Source organism: Phasianus colchicus, chromosome 1, assembly GCF_987193195.1.
Source record: "Phasianus colchicus chromosome 1, bPhaCol1.hap1.1, whole genome shotgun sequence".
NCBI classification, from domain to species: domain Eukaryota; kingdom Metazoa; phylum Chordata; class Aves; order Galliformes; family Phasianidae; genus Phasianus; species Phasianus colchicus.
Genome location: NC_143436.1, coordinates 873158 through 893658, shown reverse-complemented (window position 1 = coordinate 893658; position 20501 = coordinate 873158). Strand labels below are relative to the sequence as shown.

At 62.6% G+C, this 20501-nt stretch overlaps 1 protein-coding gene across 1 annotated transcript in view; it reads left to right on the top strand.

Annotated features, from left to right (window-relative positions):
- Positions 1-20501, top strand: part of FLNC (filamin C) — a 111475-nt gene that overhangs the window by 85934 nt on the left and 5040 nt on the right. Inside the window, exons 36-45 of the mRNA XM_090125896.1 lie at positions 822-983; positions 2004-2207; positions 3943-4095; positions 5118-5240; positions 10824-11048; positions 12956-13222; positions 14352-14489; positions 15988-16103; positions 17602-17731; positions 19324-19500. Of these exons, the coding sequence (XP_089982022.1) occupies positions 822-983; positions 2004-2207; positions 3943-4095; positions 5118-5240; positions 10824-11048; positions 12956-13222; positions 14352-14489; positions 15988-16103; positions 17602-17731; positions 19324-19500 (1695 nt within the window). The remainder of the gene's footprint in view (positions 1-821; positions 984-2003; positions 2208-3942; positions 4096-5117; positions 5241-10823; positions 11049-12955; positions 13223-14351; positions 14490-15987; positions 16104-17601; positions 17732-19323; positions 19501-20501) is intronic.

The window sequence follows — 20501 nt, the reverse complement described above, 5'->3', positions numbered from 1 at the left end:
CATCCAACCCCATGAGACCCCATCCAATGCCATGCAGACCCCATCCATCCCTGATCCCATCCAACACTGCAGAAACTCCATCCAACCCCATCCAACCCCATAGGACCCCATCCAACCCCATAGGACCCCATCCAACCCCATAGAACCCCATCCAACCCCAGAGGTCCCCATCCAACCCCATGAGACCCCATCCAACCCCATGAGACCCCATCCAACCCCATGGAGACCCCACCCAACCCCATAGGACCCCATCCAACCCCATGACACCCCATCCAACCCCATGAGACGCCATTCAACCCTATCCAACCCTACAGAAATTCCATCCAACCCCATCCAACCCCAGAGGACCCCATCCAACCCCATAGAGATCCTATCCAATCCCATAGGGCCCCATCCAACCCAATAGGATCCCATCCAACCCCATACGACCCAATCCAATCCAATCCCGTGAAGACCCCATCCAACCCCATGAGACCCCATCCAACTCCATCCAACCCCATAGAACGTCACCCAACCCCATGGAGACCCTATCCAACCCCATAGGACCCCAGCCAACCCCATAGGACCTCATACAACTCCATGGAGACCCCATCCAACACCATATTACCCACCCAACCCCATGAGACCCCACCCAACCCCATAGGACCCCACCCAACCCCATGAAGACATCATCCAACCCCAGAGGTCCCCATCCAACCCCATAGGACCCCATCCAACCCCATAGGACCCCATCCCATGGCCCCGAAGCCCCCCCCCCGTCCTGCCCCCCAACCCTTTGTGTCCGCCCCCCCCCACCCCCCTGACCCGATGACCCCCCCCAGGTGACGACTCGCTGCGCACGTCGCAGCTGAACGTGGGGACGGCCACCGACGTCTCGCTGAAGATCTCGGAGACGGACCTGAGCCAGCTGACCGCCACCATCCGCGCCCCCTCGGGCACCGAGGAGCCCTGCCTGCTCAAACGCCTGCCCAACCGCCACATCGGTGCGCGGGGGGGGGGGGGGGGGGGGTGGGGTGGGGATGGGGATGGGGATGGAATGGGATGGGATGGGGTGGGGTGGGATGGGGTGGGGATGGGCTAGGAGTGATGGATGGGATGGGATGGGATGGGATGGGATGGGATGGGATGGGATGGGATGGGATGGGATGGGATGGGATGGGATGGGATGGGGTGGGATGGGTTGGGGTGGGGTGGGGTGGGGTGGGATGGGGATGGGGATGGGGATGGGGATGGGGATGGGGATGGGGATGGGGGTGGGCTAGGGGTGATGGATGGGGATGGGATGGGGATGGAATGGAATGGGATGGGGTGAGGTGGGGATGGGGATGAGGATGGGGATGGGATGGGGATGGAATGGAATGGGATGGGGTGAGGTGGGGATGGGGATGAGGATGGGGATGGGATGGGGTGGGGTGGAATGGAGTGGGGTGGGATGGGGTGGGATGGTGGCCTTGGCTGTGTTGTGGTCATGGTCAGCATGGGGTGGGATGGGATGGGATGGGGTGGGGATGGGGATGGGGTGGGATGGGGTGGTGGCTGTGGTGCTGGACGGGATGGGATGGGGTGGGGTGCGATGGGATGGGAGGGAGTGGGATGGGGTGGGATGGGGTGGGGATGGGATGGGGTGGGATGGGGTGGGGATGGGATGGGGTGGGATGGGGTGGGGATGGGGATGGGATGGGGATGAGGAGGGGATGGGATGGGTTAGGATGGGGTGGGGTGAGATGGGGTGGGGTGAGATGGGGTGGGGTGAGATGGGGTGGGGATGGGGATGGGGTGGGGTGGGGATGGGGTGGGGATGGGGTGAGGTGGGATGGGATGGTTTGGAGATGGGATGGGGTGATGGGGTGGGGTGGGGATTGGATGGGATGGTGGCCATGGCTGTGTTGTGGTCATGGACAGCATGGGGTGGGATGGGGATGAGGATGGGGTGGGATGGGGTGGGATGGGGTGGGGTGGGGTGGTGGCCATGGTGCTGACCGCGTTCCTCCCCCCCAACGCAGGGATCTCCTTCACGCCCAAGGAGGTGGGGGAGCACGTGGTGAGCGTGAGGAAGGGCGGGCAGCACGTCACCAACAGCCCCTTCAAGATCGTGGTGGGGCCGTCCGAGATCGGCGACGCCGAGCGCGTGAAGGTGTGGGGAGCCGGGCTGAGCGAGGGGCGCACCTTCCAGCTGGCCGAGTTCGTCGTGGACACGCGCAGTGCTGGTGAGGGGGGGCTGGGGGCCGGGGGTGGGGGTGGTCCTGGGGGGGTGGGATGGGATGGGATGGGGTGGGATGGGATGGGATGGGGTGGGATGGGATGGGATGAGTTGGGGGGTCATGGATGTGGTGTGGCCATGCTCAACATGGGGTGGCATAGCATGGCATGGCATAGCATGGGATGGCGATGGGGATGGGATTGGGGTAATGGATGTGTTGGACAACATGGGGTGGGATGGGATGGGATGGGATGGGATGGGATGGGATGGGATGGGATGGGATGGGGGTCATGGATGTGGTGTGGTCATGGACAGTGTGGGGTGGCATGGCATGGCATGGGATGGGATGGGATGGGATGGGATGGGATGGGATGGGATGGGATGGGATGGGATGGGATGGGGATGGGATGGGATGGGATGGGATGGGATGGGATGGGATGGGGATGGGATGGAGTGGGATGGGATGGGATGGGATGGGATGGGATGGGATGGGATGGGATGGGATGGGATGGGATGGGGTGGGATGGGGTGGGATGGGATGGGATGGGGTGGGATGGGATGGGATGGGGTGGGATGGGGTGGGATGGGATGGGGTGGGATGGGAATGGGATGGGATGGGGTGGGGTGGGGTGGGATGGGATGGGATGGGATGGGATGGGATGGGATGGGATGGGGTGGGATGGGATGGGATGGGATGGGGTGGGATGGGGTGGGATGGGATGGGATGGGGTGGGATGGGGTGGGATGGGATGGAATGGGGTGGGATGGGAATGGGATGGGATGGGATGGGATGGGATGGGGTGGGATGGGAATGGGATGGGAATGGGATGGGATGGGGTGGGGTGGGGTGGGATGGGATGGGGTGGGATGGGGTGGGATGGGGTGGGATGGGGTGGGATGGGATGGGATGGGATGGGGTGGGATGGGGTGGGATGGGATGGGATGGGGTGGGATGGGATGGGATGGGGTGGGATGGGATGGGATGGGATGGGATGGGATGGGGTGGGATGGGATGGGATGGGATGGGATGGGGTGGGATGGGATGGGATGGGATGGGATGGGATGGGATGGGATGGGATGGGATGGGATGGGAGTCATGGCCTTGTGATGGTTGTAGTCAGCATGGGGTGGGATGGTGGCCATGGTGGTGGATGGGATGGGATGGGGATCATGGCCACGTTATGGTCATGGTAAACATGGGATGGGATGGGAATGGGGGTCATGGATGTGGTGTGGTCATGGGTAACGTGGGATGGGGGGGGATGGTGGCCATGATGGCGGCCATGTGATGGCCATAGTCATCATGGAATGGGATGGTGGCCATGATGGTGGCAATAGCCAACATGGGATGGGATGGTGGCCATGATGATGGCCATGATGGTGGCCATGTGATGGCCATAGCCAATGTGGGATGGGATGGGATGGGATGGAATGATGGCCATAATGGTGGCCATAGCCAACATGGGATGGTGGCCATGATGGTGGCCATGTGATAGCCATAGCCAACATGGGATGGTGGCCACGATGGTGGCCACGTGATGTCCATAGCCAACATGGGATGGGATGGTGGCCATGATGGTGGCCACATGATGCCATAGCCAACACATGATCCGCAGGCCCCCCGAGCATCACCAAGCCGGCCGAGCCGGCAGCCACGGCCACCACCCCCCCGTAACGGTAGCCCCGCGGCCGGGCTGCGGCGGGGGGGTCCATGGGCCGTCTCTTTCCCCCCCCGGGCGCAGGGTACGGCGGGCTGGGGCTGTCGGTGGAGGGGCCCAGCAAGGTGGACATCCACTGCGAGGACGCCGAGGACGGGACCTGCAAGGTGTCCTACTGCCCCACCGAGCCGGGCAGCTACCGCCTCAGCGTCAAGTTCGCAGAGCGCCACGTCCCAGGTGGGGGGGAGCGGGGGGCACCGGGGCGTGGGAGGCATCCTGGGGGGGGGTGTAATGGGGGGGGGGGTCCAGGGGGTGGGAGGCTTCCTGGGGGGGGTTGTAATGGGGGGGGGCACAAGGGGGTGGGAGGCATCCTGGGGGGGTTGTAGAGGGGGGGGCTCCAGGGGATGGGAGGCATCCTGGGGGGGGGTTGTAATGGGGGGGGGAGGCACCAGGCAATGAGAGACCTACTGGGGGGGGAGATTGTAATGGGGGGGGGCTCCAGGGGGTGGGAGACATCCTGGGGGGGGCATTGTAATGGGGGGGGGGCTGGCATCTTCTGGGGGGGTGTCACATCCCGGGGGGCTGCATGTCCTCTCCTGGGTGGTGGTGAGGGGGGGTCACCTCCTGGGGGGGGTCACATCCTAGGGGGGCTGCGAGTCCCTTCCTGAGTTGGGGGCTCACCTGGGGTGTGGGGTCTTGGGGGGGGGTCATTTCCTGGGGGGGACTCACATCCTTGGGGGGGGTCCACAGGTCCCTATGTGAATGGGAGCATCGCCTCCTGGGGGGGGGGCAAATCCCTGTTGGGGTCCATGTGTCCCGTCCTGCGTGGGCGGAGGGTGGGAGTCACCTCTTGGGGGATGTGGGGGCACAGGGGGGGCGTCACATCCAGGGGGGGCTGCATGTTCTCTCCTGGGTGGTGGGGGGGGGGGTCACCTCCTGGGGGGATCACATCCTAGGGGGGGTCACATCCTAGGGGGGCCGCAAGTCCCTTCCTGAGTTGGGGATTCACCTGGGGTGTGGGGTCTTGGGGGTGGGGGGGGTCACCTCCTGGGGGGGGCTCACATCCTTGGGGGGGGTCCACAAGGGGGTCCACAGGTCCCCCCTCCTGGGGGGGGGGCAAATCCCTGTTGGGGTCCAGGCTTCCCGTCCTGGGTGGGTGTCACCTCTTGGGGGATGTGGGGACACGGGGTGGGGGGGTTGGCATCCCGGGGGGGGGTCGCTGGAACCCCGGGGGGGGCCGTAACGGCGCGGTGCCGCAGGGAGCCCCTTCACGGTGAAGGTGAGCGGCGAGGGCCGCGTGAAGGAGAGCATCACCAGGAACCGGCAGGCGGCCTCCATCGCCGCCATCGGCAGCGCCTGCGACCTCAACCTCAAAATACCGGGTGCGGAAATGGGGGCGGGGGGCGCGGGGCGCGGGGGGGGGTCGTGGGGATATGGGGGGGTGTGGGGGATTGGGGGGGATGGGGGGGTGTGGGGACATGGGGGGATATGGGGGTATGTGGGGTTATGGGGGGGGTGGAGGGGATAGGGATATGGGGGGACATGGGGGAGGGGGGGTGGGGGGGTATGGGGAAATGGGGGGGATATGGGGGATTGGGGGGGAATGGGGGGAATGGGGTGTATGGGGATATGGGGGCACATGGGGGGGGATATGGGGGATTGGGGGGGATGGGGATATGGGGGGGCATGGGAGAGGGGGGGATGGCAGGGATGGGGGGGATGGAGATGTGGGGGGGAAATGGAGGGGGGACATGGGGGATTGGGGGGGATGGGAGGTATGGGGATATGGGGGGGGGATGGGGGATTGGGGGGTGTGGGGGGGATGGGGATATGGGGGGGGCATGGGGGATTGGGGGGGATGGGGGGTGTGGGGACATGGGGGGATATGGGGGAATGTGTGGTTATGGGGGGGATGGAGGGGATAGGGATATGGGGGGACATGGGGGATTGGGGGGGGTGGGGGGGTATGGGGAAATGGGGGGGGACATGGGGGGGGTGTGGGGGGGGCATGGGGTATTGGGGGTATAGGGGGGTGTGGGGACATGGGGGGTATATGGGGGATTGGGGGGTAATGGGGGGAATGGGGGTATGGGAATATGGGGGGACATGGGAGAGGGGGGGATGGGGGGAACATGGGGGGGACATGGGGGATTGGGGGGGATGGGGATATGGGGGGGACATGGGGGGGACATGGGGGGGTATGGGGGGGGTGTGAGGACATGGGGGGGACGTGGTGGAGGGGGAATAGGGAGAATGGGGGGGGATGGGGGGCATGGGGGTGTATGGGGACATGGGGGGGAACATGAGGGGGGATATGGGGGGGTATGGGGATGTGGTGGGACATGGGGGTGACATGGGGGATTGGGGGGTGTGGGGGAAATGGGGGGGATGGGGATGTGGTGGGACATGGGGGGGGACTTGGGGGATTGGGAGGATGGGGGGGATGGGGGGGATGGGGGTATGGAGGGGACATGGGGGGGGACATGGGGTGGGTGGAGTATGGGGGAGATGGGGCGTATGGGGATATGGGGGGGACATGGGGGATTGGGGGGTGTGGGGGGGATGGGGGGGATGGAGGAGACATGGAGGAGGCGGGGGACATGGGGGGGGACATGGGGTGTTGGGGGGTGGGGGGGTATGGGGGGAACATGGGGGAGGGGGGTGTAGGAGGAATGGGGGGCATAGGGGGGACATGGGGGGACATGGGGGTGGGCCATGGGATATTGGGGGTATGGGGGGGACATGGGGGAGGGGGCGATGGGGGATTGGGGGGTGTGGGGGGGTATGGGGGCCGTGGGGGGGGCCGTGGGGCCGTGTCGTGGTGTGGCAGCGCTGTGGCTCTGCTCTCCGCCGCCCTCTTCCATCTCTCCTCGTCCGTCCGTCCGTCCGTCCGTCCCCGCGTCTGTCCGTGTCCGTCCGTCCGTCCATCCATCCGTGCACGTCTGCCATTGTTCGTGCGTCCGTCCGTCCGTCTGCGGGTTGGTCCGTGTGTCCACCCCTTCCCTCCTCCCGCCCTCCCCCCCCGTCCATCTGTCTGTCCGTCTGTCCGTCCGTCCCTGCGTCCCCTCCCCCGCACACGCCTCCGTCCGTCCACTGTGTCCTTCTGACCGTCTGTCTGTCCATCCACGTGTCCATCCCTACGTCCTTGTGTCCATGTGTCCATCCATCCGTCCATTAATCCACGTGTCCGGCTGTCCGTCCGTCACTTGGTCTGTCTGTCCGTCCATCCGCGTGTCCATCCCTACATGCACTCATCCATCCATCCATCCATTTGTCCATCTGTCCGTCTGTCCGTCCACATGTCCATCTCTACATCCATCCGCCTGTATGTCCATCCGTCTGTCTGTCCCTGTGTCCATCCGTCCATCCATCCATCCGTGCGTCAATCTGTCCATCTGTCCATCTGTCCATCCATCTACATGTCCACCTCTACATCCATCCCTGTCTGTCCATCCGTCCGTCCGTCCGCCCACCCACGTGTCCATCTGTCCGTCCGTGTGCCTGCCCGTCCCTCTGTCCATCTGTCTGTCCCTCCGTCTGCCCGCGTGTCCATCTCCACATCCATGCAAGTGTCCATCTGTCTGTCCACCCATCCATTTGTCCATCCGTCCGTCTGTCCATCCACATGTCCGTCTCTACATCCATCTGTCCGTATGTCAGTCCGTCTGTCCGTCCATCCATCCATCCATAAAAGTGTCCATCCGTCTGTCTGTCCATCCACGTGTCCAGCTGTCCATCCGTCTGTCCATCCATCCGTCTGTCCGTCTGTCCATCCATCCATCATCTGTGTGTCCATTTCCACATCCGTCCGTCCGTCCATCTGTCCAACTCTATGTCTGTTTGTCCGTCTGTCCATCCATCCACAGGTCCATCTCTACATCCACCCGTCCATCTGTCCATCCATCATCTACGGGTCCATCTCTCTATCTATCCATCCGTCCGTCTGTCTGTCCATCCATCCATCTGTCCATCCATGGGTCAATTTCTACATCCATCTGTCCGTCCATCTGTCTGTCCATCCACGTGTCCATCTCCATATCCGTGTGTCCGTCTGTCTGTCCATCTGCCTGTCCATCCATCATCTACGTCTCCATCTCTATATCCGTCCATCCATCCGTCTGTCTGTCCGTCTGTTCATCCGTCCACGTGTCCGTCCGTCCATCTGTCCATCTCTACATCCATCCATGTGTCCATCCCCGTGTCCGTGTGTCCATCTGTCTGTCCGTCCGTATGTCCAGCCATCTGTATTTCCAGCCACATGTCCATCTCCACGTCCATCCATGTGTCCATCTGTCCGTCCATCCATCCATCTGTCCTTCAGTCTGTCCATCCATCCATCCGCCTGTCCCCGTGTCCATCTGTCCATCCATCTCCACGTCCATCCATGTGTCCATCTGTCCATCCATCTGTCCTTCAGTCTGTCCATCCATCCGCCCATCCTCCTGTCCATCCGTCTCCTCGTCCGTCCACCTGTCCATCTGTCTGTCCATCCAACCCTGGGTCCATGCATCCATCCCTATGTCCGTCCATCCGTCTGTCCAACCATCTGTGTGTCCATCTGTCCATCCGTGTCCCTGTCCATCCGTCTGTCCGTCTCTACATCCACCCATTCGTATGTCCATCTGTTTGTCTGTCTGTCCGTCCATGTGTCCTTCCATCCGTCTGTCCCTCCACCTGTCCATATGTCCATCTCTACATCCATCCCCGTGTCCGTCTGTCCGTCTGCCCATCCATGTGTCCATCTGTCCGTCTGTCTGTCCGTCCATGTGCCCATCTCTATATCCATATGTTCGTCTGTCCTTCTGTCCGCCCATCCGTGTGTCCGTTTGTCCATCCACCCACCTGTGTGCCCATCTCTGCATCCGTCCGCCTGTCCGTCTGTCCATCTGTCCGTGTGTATGTCTCTACATCCATCCACGTGTCCATCAGTCCATCTGCGCATCCCCGTGTCCATCTGTCCGTCTGTCCATCCGCCCACCCGTGTGCCCATCTCTGCATCCATCCCCCTGTCCGTCTGTCCGTCTCTACGTCCATCCCCGTGTCCGTCTGTCCGTCTGTCTGTCTCTACATCCATCCACGTGTCCAGCTGTCCATCCGCATCCATCCCTGTGTCCATCTGTCCGTCTGTCCATCTCTACGTCCATCCACGTGTCCAGCTGTCCATCCGCATCCATCCCCGCGTCCGTCTGTCCGTCTGTCCATCCCTCCATCCCCATATCCGCACACCGCCACACCCCCACAACGTCCCCTCAGTGTCCCCGTGTCCTCATGTTCCCAAATGTCCCTGTGTCCCCACACGTCCCCATATGTTCTCATATGCCCCCATTTGTCCCCATACGTCCCCACATGTTCCCATCTGTCCCCACACGTCCTCACGTGTCCCCATATGTCCTCATATGTCCCTATCTGTCCCCACACGTCCCCACACGTCCCCATATGTCCCCACACGTCCCCATATGTCCCCACATGTCCCCATATGTTCCCATATGTCCCCACATGTCCCCATATGCTCTTATGTCCCCATCTATTTCCACATGTCCCCATATGTCCCCACATATAATCACACGTCCCCATATGTCCCCATATGTCCCCATGGCCCCCCACATGTCCCCACATGTCCCCATATGTTCTCATACGTCCCCACATGTCCCCATGCGTCCTCACATGTCCTCATACATCCCCGTATGTCTGCAGATGTCCCCATTGCCCCCCACATGTCCCCATATGTCCCCACACATCCCCATATGTCCTCGCTTGTCCCCATATGTCCTCACATGTCCTCATACATCCCCATATGTTTGCAGATGTCCCCATTGCCCCCCATACGTCCCCATTTGTCTCCAGATGTCCCCATATGTCCCCACATGTCCCCATATGTCCCCATATGTCTCCAGGTGTCCCCATTGCCCCCCAGATGTCCCCAGATGTCCCCACCTGTCCCCATATGTCTCCAGATGTCCCCATTGCCCCCCATATGTCCCCACATGTCCCCACACGTCTCCATATGTCCCCACATGTCCCCACATGTCCCCATACGTCCCCATATGTCCCTATATGTCCCCATATGTTTCCAGATGTCCCCACATGTCCCCACACGTCTCCACATGTCCCCACATGTCCCCACATGTCCCCATATGTCCCCACATGTCCCCACATGTCCCCATACGTCTCCAGATGTCCCCACACATCCCCATATGTCTCCAGATGTCCCCATTGCCCCCCACATGTCCCCATATGTCCCCACAGTCCCCATTTGTCTCCAGATGTCCCCACACATCCCCATATGTCCCCACCTGTCCCCATGTGTCTCCAGATGTCCCCATTGCCCCCCACACGTCCCCATATGTCCTCATATGTCCCCACACGTCCCCGTATGTCTCCAGATGTCCCCATTGCCCCCCATATGTCCCCGCATGTCCCCATATGTCCTCATATGTCCTCATATGTCTCCAGATGTCCCCATAGCCCCCCACATGTCCCCATATGTCCCCGCATGTCCCCATATGTCCTCATATGTCCCTACACGTCCCCGTATGTCCCCACATGTCCCCATATGTCCCCATATGTCCCCATACGTCTCCACATGTCCCCACATATCCCCATATGTCCCCATATGTCCCCATATGTCCCTATATGTCCCCATTGCCCCCCAGATGTCCCCACAGGTCCCCATATGTCTCCAGATGTCCCCATTGCCCCCCAGATGTCCCCATTTGTCTCCAGATGTCCCCATTGCCCCCCAGATGTCCCCACACGTCCCCATTTGTCTCCAGATGTCCCCGTATGTCCCCAGATGTCCCCATTTGTCTCCAGATGTCCCCATTGCCCCCCAGATGTCCCCACAGGTCCCCATTTGTCTCCAGATGTCCCCATTGCCCCCCAGATGTCCCCACAGGTCCCCATTTGTCTCCAGATGTCCCCATTGCCCCCTACGCCCCCGCTGACGCCCCCGTTTCCCGGCGCAGGCAATTGGTTCCAGATGGTGTCGGCGCAGGAGCGGCTGACACGCACGTTCACGCGCAGCAGCCACACTTACACGCGCACCGAGCGCACCGAGATCAGCAAAACGCGTGGCGGGGAAACCACCAGGGAGGTGCGCGTGCAAGAGTCCACCAGGGTGGGAGCTGAGCCCTTCCACGGTGTCTTCGGGGGATTCCTCGGAGGGTTCGGGGCTGCGCGAGCGCAGGAGGGTCTGTATGGCCGGGGGGAGGGGGAGACGGTGTGTGAGTGTGCGAGGGGAGGAGTATGGAAGGGTGGAGTGTGCAAGGGGGGGAGTGCAGGAGGGTCTGTATGGCCAGGAGGAGGGGGCGAGGGTGTGTGTGTGTGCGAGGGGGGAGTGTGATAGGGTCTGTATGGCTGGGGGGAGGGGGAGTGTGCAAGGGTGTGTGAGTGTGCAAGGAGGGAGTGCAGGAGGGTCTGTATGGCCAGGGGGGAGGGGGCGAGGGTGTGTGAGTGTGCGAGGGGGGAGTGTGATAGGGGGAGTGTGAAAGGTGGGAGTGCAGCAGGGTCTGTATGGCCAGGGGGAGGGGGCGAGGGTGTGTGAGTGTGCAATGGTGTGTGAGTGTGCGGGGGGGGAGTGTGATAGGGGACAGTTGAAAGGGTATGTGAGTGTGCAAGGGGGGGAGTGCAGCAGGGTCTGTATGGCCGGGGGGAGGCAGCGAGGGTGTGTGAGTGTGCAAGGGTGTGTGAGTGTGAAAGGGGGAGTGTGCAAGGGTATGTGAGTGTGCAAGGGGGAGTGTGCAAGGCAGGGAGTGTGAAAGGGGGGAGTGTGCAAGTATATGTGAGTGTGCAAGGGGGGAGAGTGAAAGGGGGGGGAGTGCAATGCAATGCCATGCCATACAGCGCAATGCCATGCCCTGCAGTGCCATGCCATACAATGCAGTGCCATGCCCTGCAATGCCATGCCATGCCCTGCAGTGCCATGCCATGCCATACAGCACACTGCCATGCCATGCAATGCAATGCCATGCCATACAGTGCAATGCCCTGCAATGCCACGCCCTGCAAAGCAATGCCATGCCCTGCAGTGCCCTGCCGTGCCGTACAGCGCAGTGCCATGCCATGCAGTGCCATGCCGTGCCATGCAATGCCATGCCATGCCCTGCAATGCCATGCCATGCCATACAATGCAGTGCCATGCCATGCAATGCCATGCCCTGCAAAGCAATGCCATGCCATACAGCACGCTGCCATGCAATGCCATGCAATGCCATGCAGTGCCCCGCCGTGCCATACAATGCAGTGCCATGCCCTGCAATGCTATGCCCTGCAATGCCATGCCATACAGCATGCTGCCATGCCGTGCAATGCAATGCCATGCCCTGCAATGCCATGCAATGCAATGCCATGCCATACAGCACGCTGCCATGCCATACAATGCAGTGCCATGCTCTGCAATGCCATGCAATGCAATGCCCTGCCACACAGCACGCTGCCATGCCGTGCAATGCAATGCCATGCCCTGCAATGCCCTCCCACACAGCACGCTGCCATGCCATGCAATGCCATGCAGTGCCATGCCCTGCAATGCCCTCCCACACAGCACGCTGCCATGCCCTGCAAAGCAATGCCCTGCAATGCCCTGCCATACAGCACACTGCCATGCCCTGCAATGCCATGCCCTGCAATGCCCTGCCACACAGCACGCTGCCATGCCCTGCAATGCCATGCAGCGCCATGCCCTGCAATGCAGCGCCATGCCCTGCAATGCCCTCCCACACAGCACACTGCCATGCCCTGCAAAGCAATGCCCTGCAATGCCCTGCCATACAGCACACTGCCATGCCCTGCAATGCCATGCCCTGCAATGCCCTGCCACACAGCACACTGCCATGCCCTGCAATGCCATGCCCTGCAATGCCCTGCCACACAGCACGCTGCCATGCCCTGCAATGCCATGCCCTGCAATGCCCTGCCACACAGCACGCTGCCATGCCGTGCAATGCAATGCCATGCAATGCAATGCCCTGCCACACAGCACGCTGCCATGCCGTGCAATGCCATGCCCTCCCACACAGCACGCTGCCATGCCGTGCAATGCAGCGCCATGCCCCGCAGCGCCCCGCGGCGCCCTCGCAGCCCCCATCTCTCCCCCCAGACGCGGCCCCCCCGGAGCTGTCGGCGCAGGTGCTGAGCCCGTCGGGGCAGCGCTCGGACGCGGAGGTGCAGGCGGGGCCGGGCGGCGCCTACCGGGTGCGCTTCGTGCCCGAGGAGCTGGGGGCGCACAGCGTGGCCGTCAAGTTCCGCGGGCAGCACGTGCCGGGAAGCCCCTTCCCCTTCACCGTCGGACCCCTCGGGGAGGGCGGCGCGCACCGGGCCAGGGCTGGAGGACCGGGGCTGCAGAGAGGGGTGGCCGGAGTGCCGGGTATGGGGGTGGGGGCTATGGGGGTATGGGGTCAGTGGGGAGGTGGGGAGATATGGGGGGATATGGGGTCAGTGGGGAGGTGGGGAGATATGGGGGGATATGGGGAGATATGGGGAGATATGGGGGGATATGGGGTCAGTGGGGAGATGGGGAGATATGGGGGGATATGGGGAGATATGGGGGGATATGGGGTCAGTGGGGAGATGGGGACCGGGGCTGCAGAGAGGGGTGGCCGGAGTGCCGGGTATGGGGGCATTTTGGAGGATATCGGGTCAGTGGGGAGATGGGAACTGGGACTACAGAGTGGGGTGGTTGTAGTGCCGGGTATGGGGGGATTTGGGGGGATATGGGGTCAGTGGGGAGATGTGGACTGAGGCTGCAGAGGGGTGGCCGGAGTGCCGGGTATGGGGGGATATATGGGGGGGGGGCTGCAGGGAGGGGTGGCTGGAGTGCCGGGTATGGGGGGTGGGGGGGGGTATGGGGAGATATGGGGTCATTGCGGAGATGGGGACCAGTGCTGCAGGGAGGGTGGCCGGAGTGCCGGGTATGGGGGGTGTGGGGGGGCATTTGGGAGGATATGGGGTCAGTGGGGAGATGGGAACCGGGACTACAGAGTGGGGTGGTTGTAGTGCCGGGTATGAGGGGATTTGGGGGGATATGGGGGGATATGGGGTCAGTGGGGAGATGGGGACCAGGGTTGCAGAGAGGGGTGGCCAGAGTGACTGGTATGGGGGGTGTGGGGCAATATATGGGGGGATATGGGGGGATATGGGGTCAGTGGGGAGATGGGGACCGGGACTGCAGAGGGGGGTGGCTGGGGTGTGGGATATGGGGAGATATGGGGGGATATGGGGTCAGTGGGGAGATGAGGACCGGGACTGCAGAGAGGGGTGGCTGGAATGCCGGGTATGGGGGGTGTGGGGAGGTATGGGGGGGGAATATGGGGGGGGGGCTGCAGGGAGGGGTGGCTGGAGTGCCAGGTATGGGGGGGCGTGGGGGTACATGGGGGTCTGTGGCGGTTATACGGGGTTACGTGGGGGTATGTGGGGCTTATAGGGGGTATGTGGTTGGATATGGGGGGTTTGTGGGGGTCGCCGTGACCCATTGTTTCCCCCCCCCCTTTTTGCAGCGGAGTTCAGCATCTGGACGCGCGAGGCGGGCGCGGGGGGGCTCTCCATCGCCGTGGAGGGGCCCAGCAAAGCCGAGATCAACTTCGAGGACCGCAAGGACGGGTCCTGCGGGGTCACCTACCTGGTGCAGGAGCCCGGTATGGGGGGGGCGGGGGTGTCTATGGGGTGGGGCAGTCAGGTGTGGGGTCGAGAATGGGGCGGGGGGGGGGGAGACTGGCATGGGGTAGGGGGGTATGGATGGGACGGGGGGGTCAGGTATGGGGTGGGGGGGTCAGATATGGAGTGAGGGGTCAGGTATGGGGTGGGGGGTCAGTTGTGGAGGAGGGGGTTATGTATGAGGTGGGGGGTCAGCTATGGGGTAGAGAGTGTCTGTGGGGTGGGAGGCTCAGGTATGGGGTGGGGGGCTCAGATATGGGCCGGGGCGGTCAGTTGTGGGGTGGGCGGTCAGAAATGGGGCAGAGGATCAGGTAATGGGGTGGGGAGACAGGCGTGGAGTAGGGGGTTATAGATGGGATGGGGGGGTCAGGTATGGGGTGGGGGGGTCAGATATGGAGTGAGGCGTCAGTTGTGGGGTGGGGGGTCAGTTGTGGGGTGGGGGGTCAGTTGTGGAGGAGAGGATTGTGTATGAGGTGGGGGGTCAGGTATGGGGCAGAGGGTCAGGTATGGGGGGGGAGACTGGCGTGGGGTAGGGGGGTATGGATGGGACGGGGGGGTCAGATATGGGGTGGAGGGTGTCTTTGGGGTGGGGGGCTCAAGTATGGGGTGGGGGGGTCAGATATGGGGCGTGGGGGTCAGATATGGGGCAGGGGCTCAGTTATGGGGTGGGGGGTCAGTTGTGGAGGAGGGGGTTATGTATGAGGTGGGGGGTCAGGTATGGGGTGGGGGGTGAGTTAAGGGGGTGGGGGGGTCAGATATGGGGCGTGGAGGTCAGATATGGGGTGGGGGCTCAGTTATGGGGTGGGGGGTCAGTTATGGGGTGGGGGGTCAGCTGTGGGGTAGGGGGTCAGTTGTGGAGGAGGGGGTTATGTATGAGGTGGGGGGTCAGCTATGGGGCAGAGGGTCAGGTATGGGGGGGGGAGACTGGCGTGGGGCGGGGGGGTCAGCTGTGGGGCAGGGGATGATGAATGAGGTGGGGGGGTCAGGTATGGGGCAGAGGGGTTGTGCCCCCCCCACCACGTGCCCCCCACCATGTGATCCCCCACCATGCGCCCCCCCACCATGTGCCCATCATGTGCCCCCTATGATGTGCCCCCACGATGCGCCCCCCACCATGTGCCCCCCCATCATGTGACCCCCCACCACGTGCCCATGACGCGCCCCCCACCATGTGCCCCCCCACCATGTGCCCCCCGTGATGCACCCCCCACCATGCGCCCCCCCACCATGTGCCCATCATTTGCCCCCCATGATGTACCCCCATGATGCGCCCCCCACCATGCGCCCCCCATGATGCCCCCCCATCCTGTCCCCCCCCCCACCACGTACCCCCCCACCATATCCCCACGATGTGCCCCCCCATGATGCACCCCGACGGTGTCCTTCCCCCACGACGTTCCCCCGCACGCCGTGTCCCCCCGCCCCCCCACGCCGTGCCCCCCCCAACGTGCCCCCCCCAACGTGCCCCCCCGGCGGCAGGTGACTACGAGGTGTCCATTAAGTTCAACGAGGAGCACATCCCCGACAGCCCCTTCGTGGTCCCGGTGGCGTCGCGCTCGGACGCGGCTCAGCGCATCACCGTCAGCAGCACGCAGGTCCGGCCCGCCCCCTGCACCCCCCGGGACCCCCCCCCTCCCCCCTCCCCACCACTGCCTCCGAACCGTGCCCCCCCACTGCTCCTGCACCCCCCCCCCGCGCCCCCGTGATGCTGCACCGTGCGCCCCCCCGTATCCCTGTGCCCCCCACCTTGCCCCCCCACCATGTGCCCCCCCACCATGTGCCCCCCACCCCATATCCCCCATATCCCCACACCCCTCATACCCCCCATACCCCCCATACCCCCAATACCCCCTCGTACCCCCCATACCCCCCCATACCTCCCATATCCTGATATCCCCCCATACCCCATAACCCCCCATGCCCCATACCCCATATCCCTCCATACCCCATACCCCCCATCCCCCCCACATCCCCATACCCTCCATATCCCCATACCCCCCGTAACCCCCATATTCCCATATCCTGATATCCCCCCATACCCCCCATATCCCCATACCTTCCCCTAAACCCCCATATCCCCCATATCCCCCCCATATCCCCCCATATCCCCATATCCCCATACCCCCCCCCTACACCCCCATATCCCCCATATCCCCCATATCCCCCCATATCCCCATACCCTCCATAACTGCCATATTCCCATATCCCGATATCCCCCATATCCCCATTCCCCCCCATATCCCCATACCCCCCATATCCCCATATCTCCCATAAGCCCCATATTCCCATATCCTGATATCCCCCCATATCCCCCCATATCCCTATATACCCATCCCCCCGCACCCCCCCCCATGTCCGTACACCCCTCCATGCCCCCCCCCATCCCCCCCATCCCCCCCATGTCTGTACTCCCCCCCTTGCCTCCCCATCCCCCATCCCCCCCCATCCCCCCCATATCTGTATGCTCCTCCATGCCCCCCCCACCCCCCATCCCCCCTTCCCCCATGTCCATACGCCCCTCTGTGCCCCCCCCATCCCCCCCCATCCCCCCCATATCCATACGCCCCTCCATGCCCCCCCCACTCCCCATCTCCCCCCACCCCCCCATGTCCATACGCCCCCCATGCCCCCCACACCCCCCATCCCCCCCATCACCCCCATATCTGTATGCCCCTCCATGCCCCCCCCACCCCCCATCCGCCCCTATCCCCCCCATATCCATACACCCCTCCATGCCCCCCCCACCCCCAACCCCCCCTATCCCCCCCATATCCATACACCCCTCCATGCCCCCCCCACCCCCCCATATCCATACACCCCTCCATGCCCCCCCCACCCCCAACCCCCCCTATCCCCCCCCATATCCATACACCCCTCCATGCCCCCCCCACCCCCCCATATCCATACACCCCTCCATGCCCCCCCCACCCCCAACCCCCCCTATCCCCCCCCATATCCATACACCCCTCCATGCCCCCCCCACCCCCCCATATCCATACACCCCTCCATGCCCCCCCTACCCCCCATCCCCCCCATGTCCCTACGCCCCTCCATGCCCCCATGCCCCCCATACAACCCCCCCGTGCCCCCCAGGAGTCGCTGCACGTGAACCAGCCGGCGGCGCTGTCGGTTCAGCTGAACGGAGCCCGCGGGGCCATCGATGCCAAAGTGCTGAGCCCGGGGGGAACCGTCAGCGAGTGCAGCGTGTCCGAGATTGAGCCCGGTGCGTGGGGGGGGGGAAGGACGTGTGGGGGGGTGGGGGGGATGGGGGTACGTGGGGGTGTGGGGGGATATGGGGGTGGGGGGGGTACATGGGGGTGGGGAGGGATATGGAGACATGGGGGTGGGGGGGAGGAAGGAGATGGGGAGGAAGGAGATATGGGGGCTGGGGGGGTACATGGGGGTGGGGGGGGATATGGAGAAATGGGGGTGGGGGGGGGTACATGGGGATATGGGGGGCAAGGAGATATGGGGGTTGTGGGGGGATATGGAGATATGGGGGTGGGGGGGTACATGGGGATATGGGGGGGCAAGGAGATATGGGGGGTGTGGGGGGGCTCGGGATATGTGGGGGTGTGGGGGGATATGGAGATATGGGGGTGGGGGGGGGAAGGAGATGGGGGGGAAAGGAGATATGGGGGGTGGGGGGGTGGGGGTACGTGGGGTGGGGGGGATATGGAGATATGGGGGGGTACATGGGGATATGGGGGGGGAAGGAGATGTGGGGTGTGGGGGGGATGGGAAGGGGTGGGGGAGGATATGGAGATATGGGGGGGAGAAAGGAGATGGGGGGAAAGGAGATGTGGGGGTGTGGGGGGATATGGAGATATGGGGTGGGGGGGGTACATGGGGATATGGGGGGGGGGGAGTGGGGGTACATGGGGGTGGGGGGGGATATTATTATGGGGTTGATATGGGGCTGTTATGGGGCTGTTATGGGTTGTTATGGGGTTTTTATGGGGCTGTTATGGGTTTTTTATGGGGCTGTTATGGGGTTTTCCTGGTCTGTCCATGCCTGTGCCCCCAGACCTGTACTCCATCGGGTTATAGGGCTGTTATGGGGTTACTATGGGGCTGTTATGGGGTTTTAACGGCCTGTCCATGCCAGTGCCCCCAGACCTGTACTCCATCGGGTTATGGGGCTGTTATGGGGCTGATATGGGGTTTTCATGGTCTGTCCATGCCGGTGCCCCCAGACCTGTACTCCATCGGGTTATGGGGCTGTTATGGGGCTGATATGGGGTTTTCATGGTCTGTCCATGCCGGTGCCCCCAGACCTGTACTCCATCGGGTTATGGGGCTGTTATGGGGCTGTTATGGGGCTGTTATGGGGCTGATATGGGGTTTTAACGGCCTGTCCATGCCGGTGCCCCCAGACCTGTACTCCATCGGGTTATGGGGCTGTTATGGGGTTACTATGGGGCTGATATGGGGTTTTAACGGCCTGTCCATGCCGGTGCCCCCAGACCTGTACTCCATCGGGTTATGGGGCTGTTATGGGGTTACTATGGGGCTGTTATGGGGTTTTAACGGCCTGTCCATGCCGGTGCCCCCAGACCTGTACTCCATCGGGTTATGGGGCTGTTATGGGGTTACTATGGGGCTGTTATGGGGTTTTAACGGCCTGTCCATGCCGGTGCCCCCAGACCTGTACTCCATCGGGTTATGGGGCTGTTATGGGGTTACTATGGGGCTGATATGGGGTTTTAATGGCCTGTCCATGTTGGTGCCCCCAGACCTGTACTCCATCGGGTTATGGGGCTGTTATGGGGCTGTTATGGGGTTTTAACGGCCTGTCCATGCCGGTGCCCCCAGACCTGTACTCCATCGGCTTCCTGCCCCTGGAGAACGGCGTCCACGCGGTGGAGGTGCGGCTGAACGGCCGCCACGTTCCCGGCAGCCCCTTCAACGTCCGCGTCGGGGAGCAGAGCCACGACGCCGACCCGGCCCTCGTCACCGCTTACGGCGCCGGGCTGCAGGGGGGCGTCACCGGTACGGGGGAAGGGGGACTGGGGGGGGGTGAATTTGGGGATGTGGGTGGGGATGTGAATTTGGGGGTGTGGGGGGATGGGGGCACCAGTGAGTACCAATGGGTATCTATGAGTATCAACGAGTACCACTGAGCACCAATGGGTGACAATGAGTATCAATGGGCACCAAGAGTAACAGTGAGCATCAATGCGTACCTCTGGGTACCAATGGGTGACAGTGAGCATCAATGGGCACCAAGGGTAACAGTGAGCATCAATGCGTACCTCTGGGTACCAATGGGTGACAGTGAGCATCAATGGGCACCAAGGGTAACAGTGAGCATCAATGCGTACCTCTGGGTACCAATGGGTGACAGTGAGCATCAATGGGCACCAAGGGTAACAGTGAGCATCAATGTGTACCACTGGGTACCAATGGGCACCAGTGAGTATCAATGGGTACCTGTGGGTTTCAATGGGTAAGAGCGAGTATCAATAGGTACCAATGGGCACCAGAGATTACCAGTGAGCATCAATGAGTACCTATGGGTTCCAGTGAGTATCATTGGGTACCAGTGGGTTTCAATGGGCAACAATGAGTAGGAATGGGTACCAGTTGACAGCACTGATCATCAGTGAGTACCAATGTGCACCAGTGAGTTCCAATGGGTTCCACTGACTTCCAACAGTTATCAATGAGTGGCAGTGCGTACCATTCGGTACCAGTGAGTGCCGACAAGTACCAGTGGGTACCATTTGGTACCAGTGAGTACCAATGGGTACCAGTGGGTTCTATGGAGTGCCAGTGAGTACCAGTGGGTGTTAATGAATACCAGTGGGTGCCAGTGAGTACCAATGGGTACCAGCAAGTACCAGTAGGCCCCAGTGGGTATCAATGGGTGCCAGTCAGTACCAGGGCGTACCAGTGGGTGTTAGTGAATTCCAGTGGGTGCCAGTGAGTACCAATGGGCACCAGTGTGTTCTATGGGGTGCCAGCAGATACCAATGGGCACCAGTGGGCAC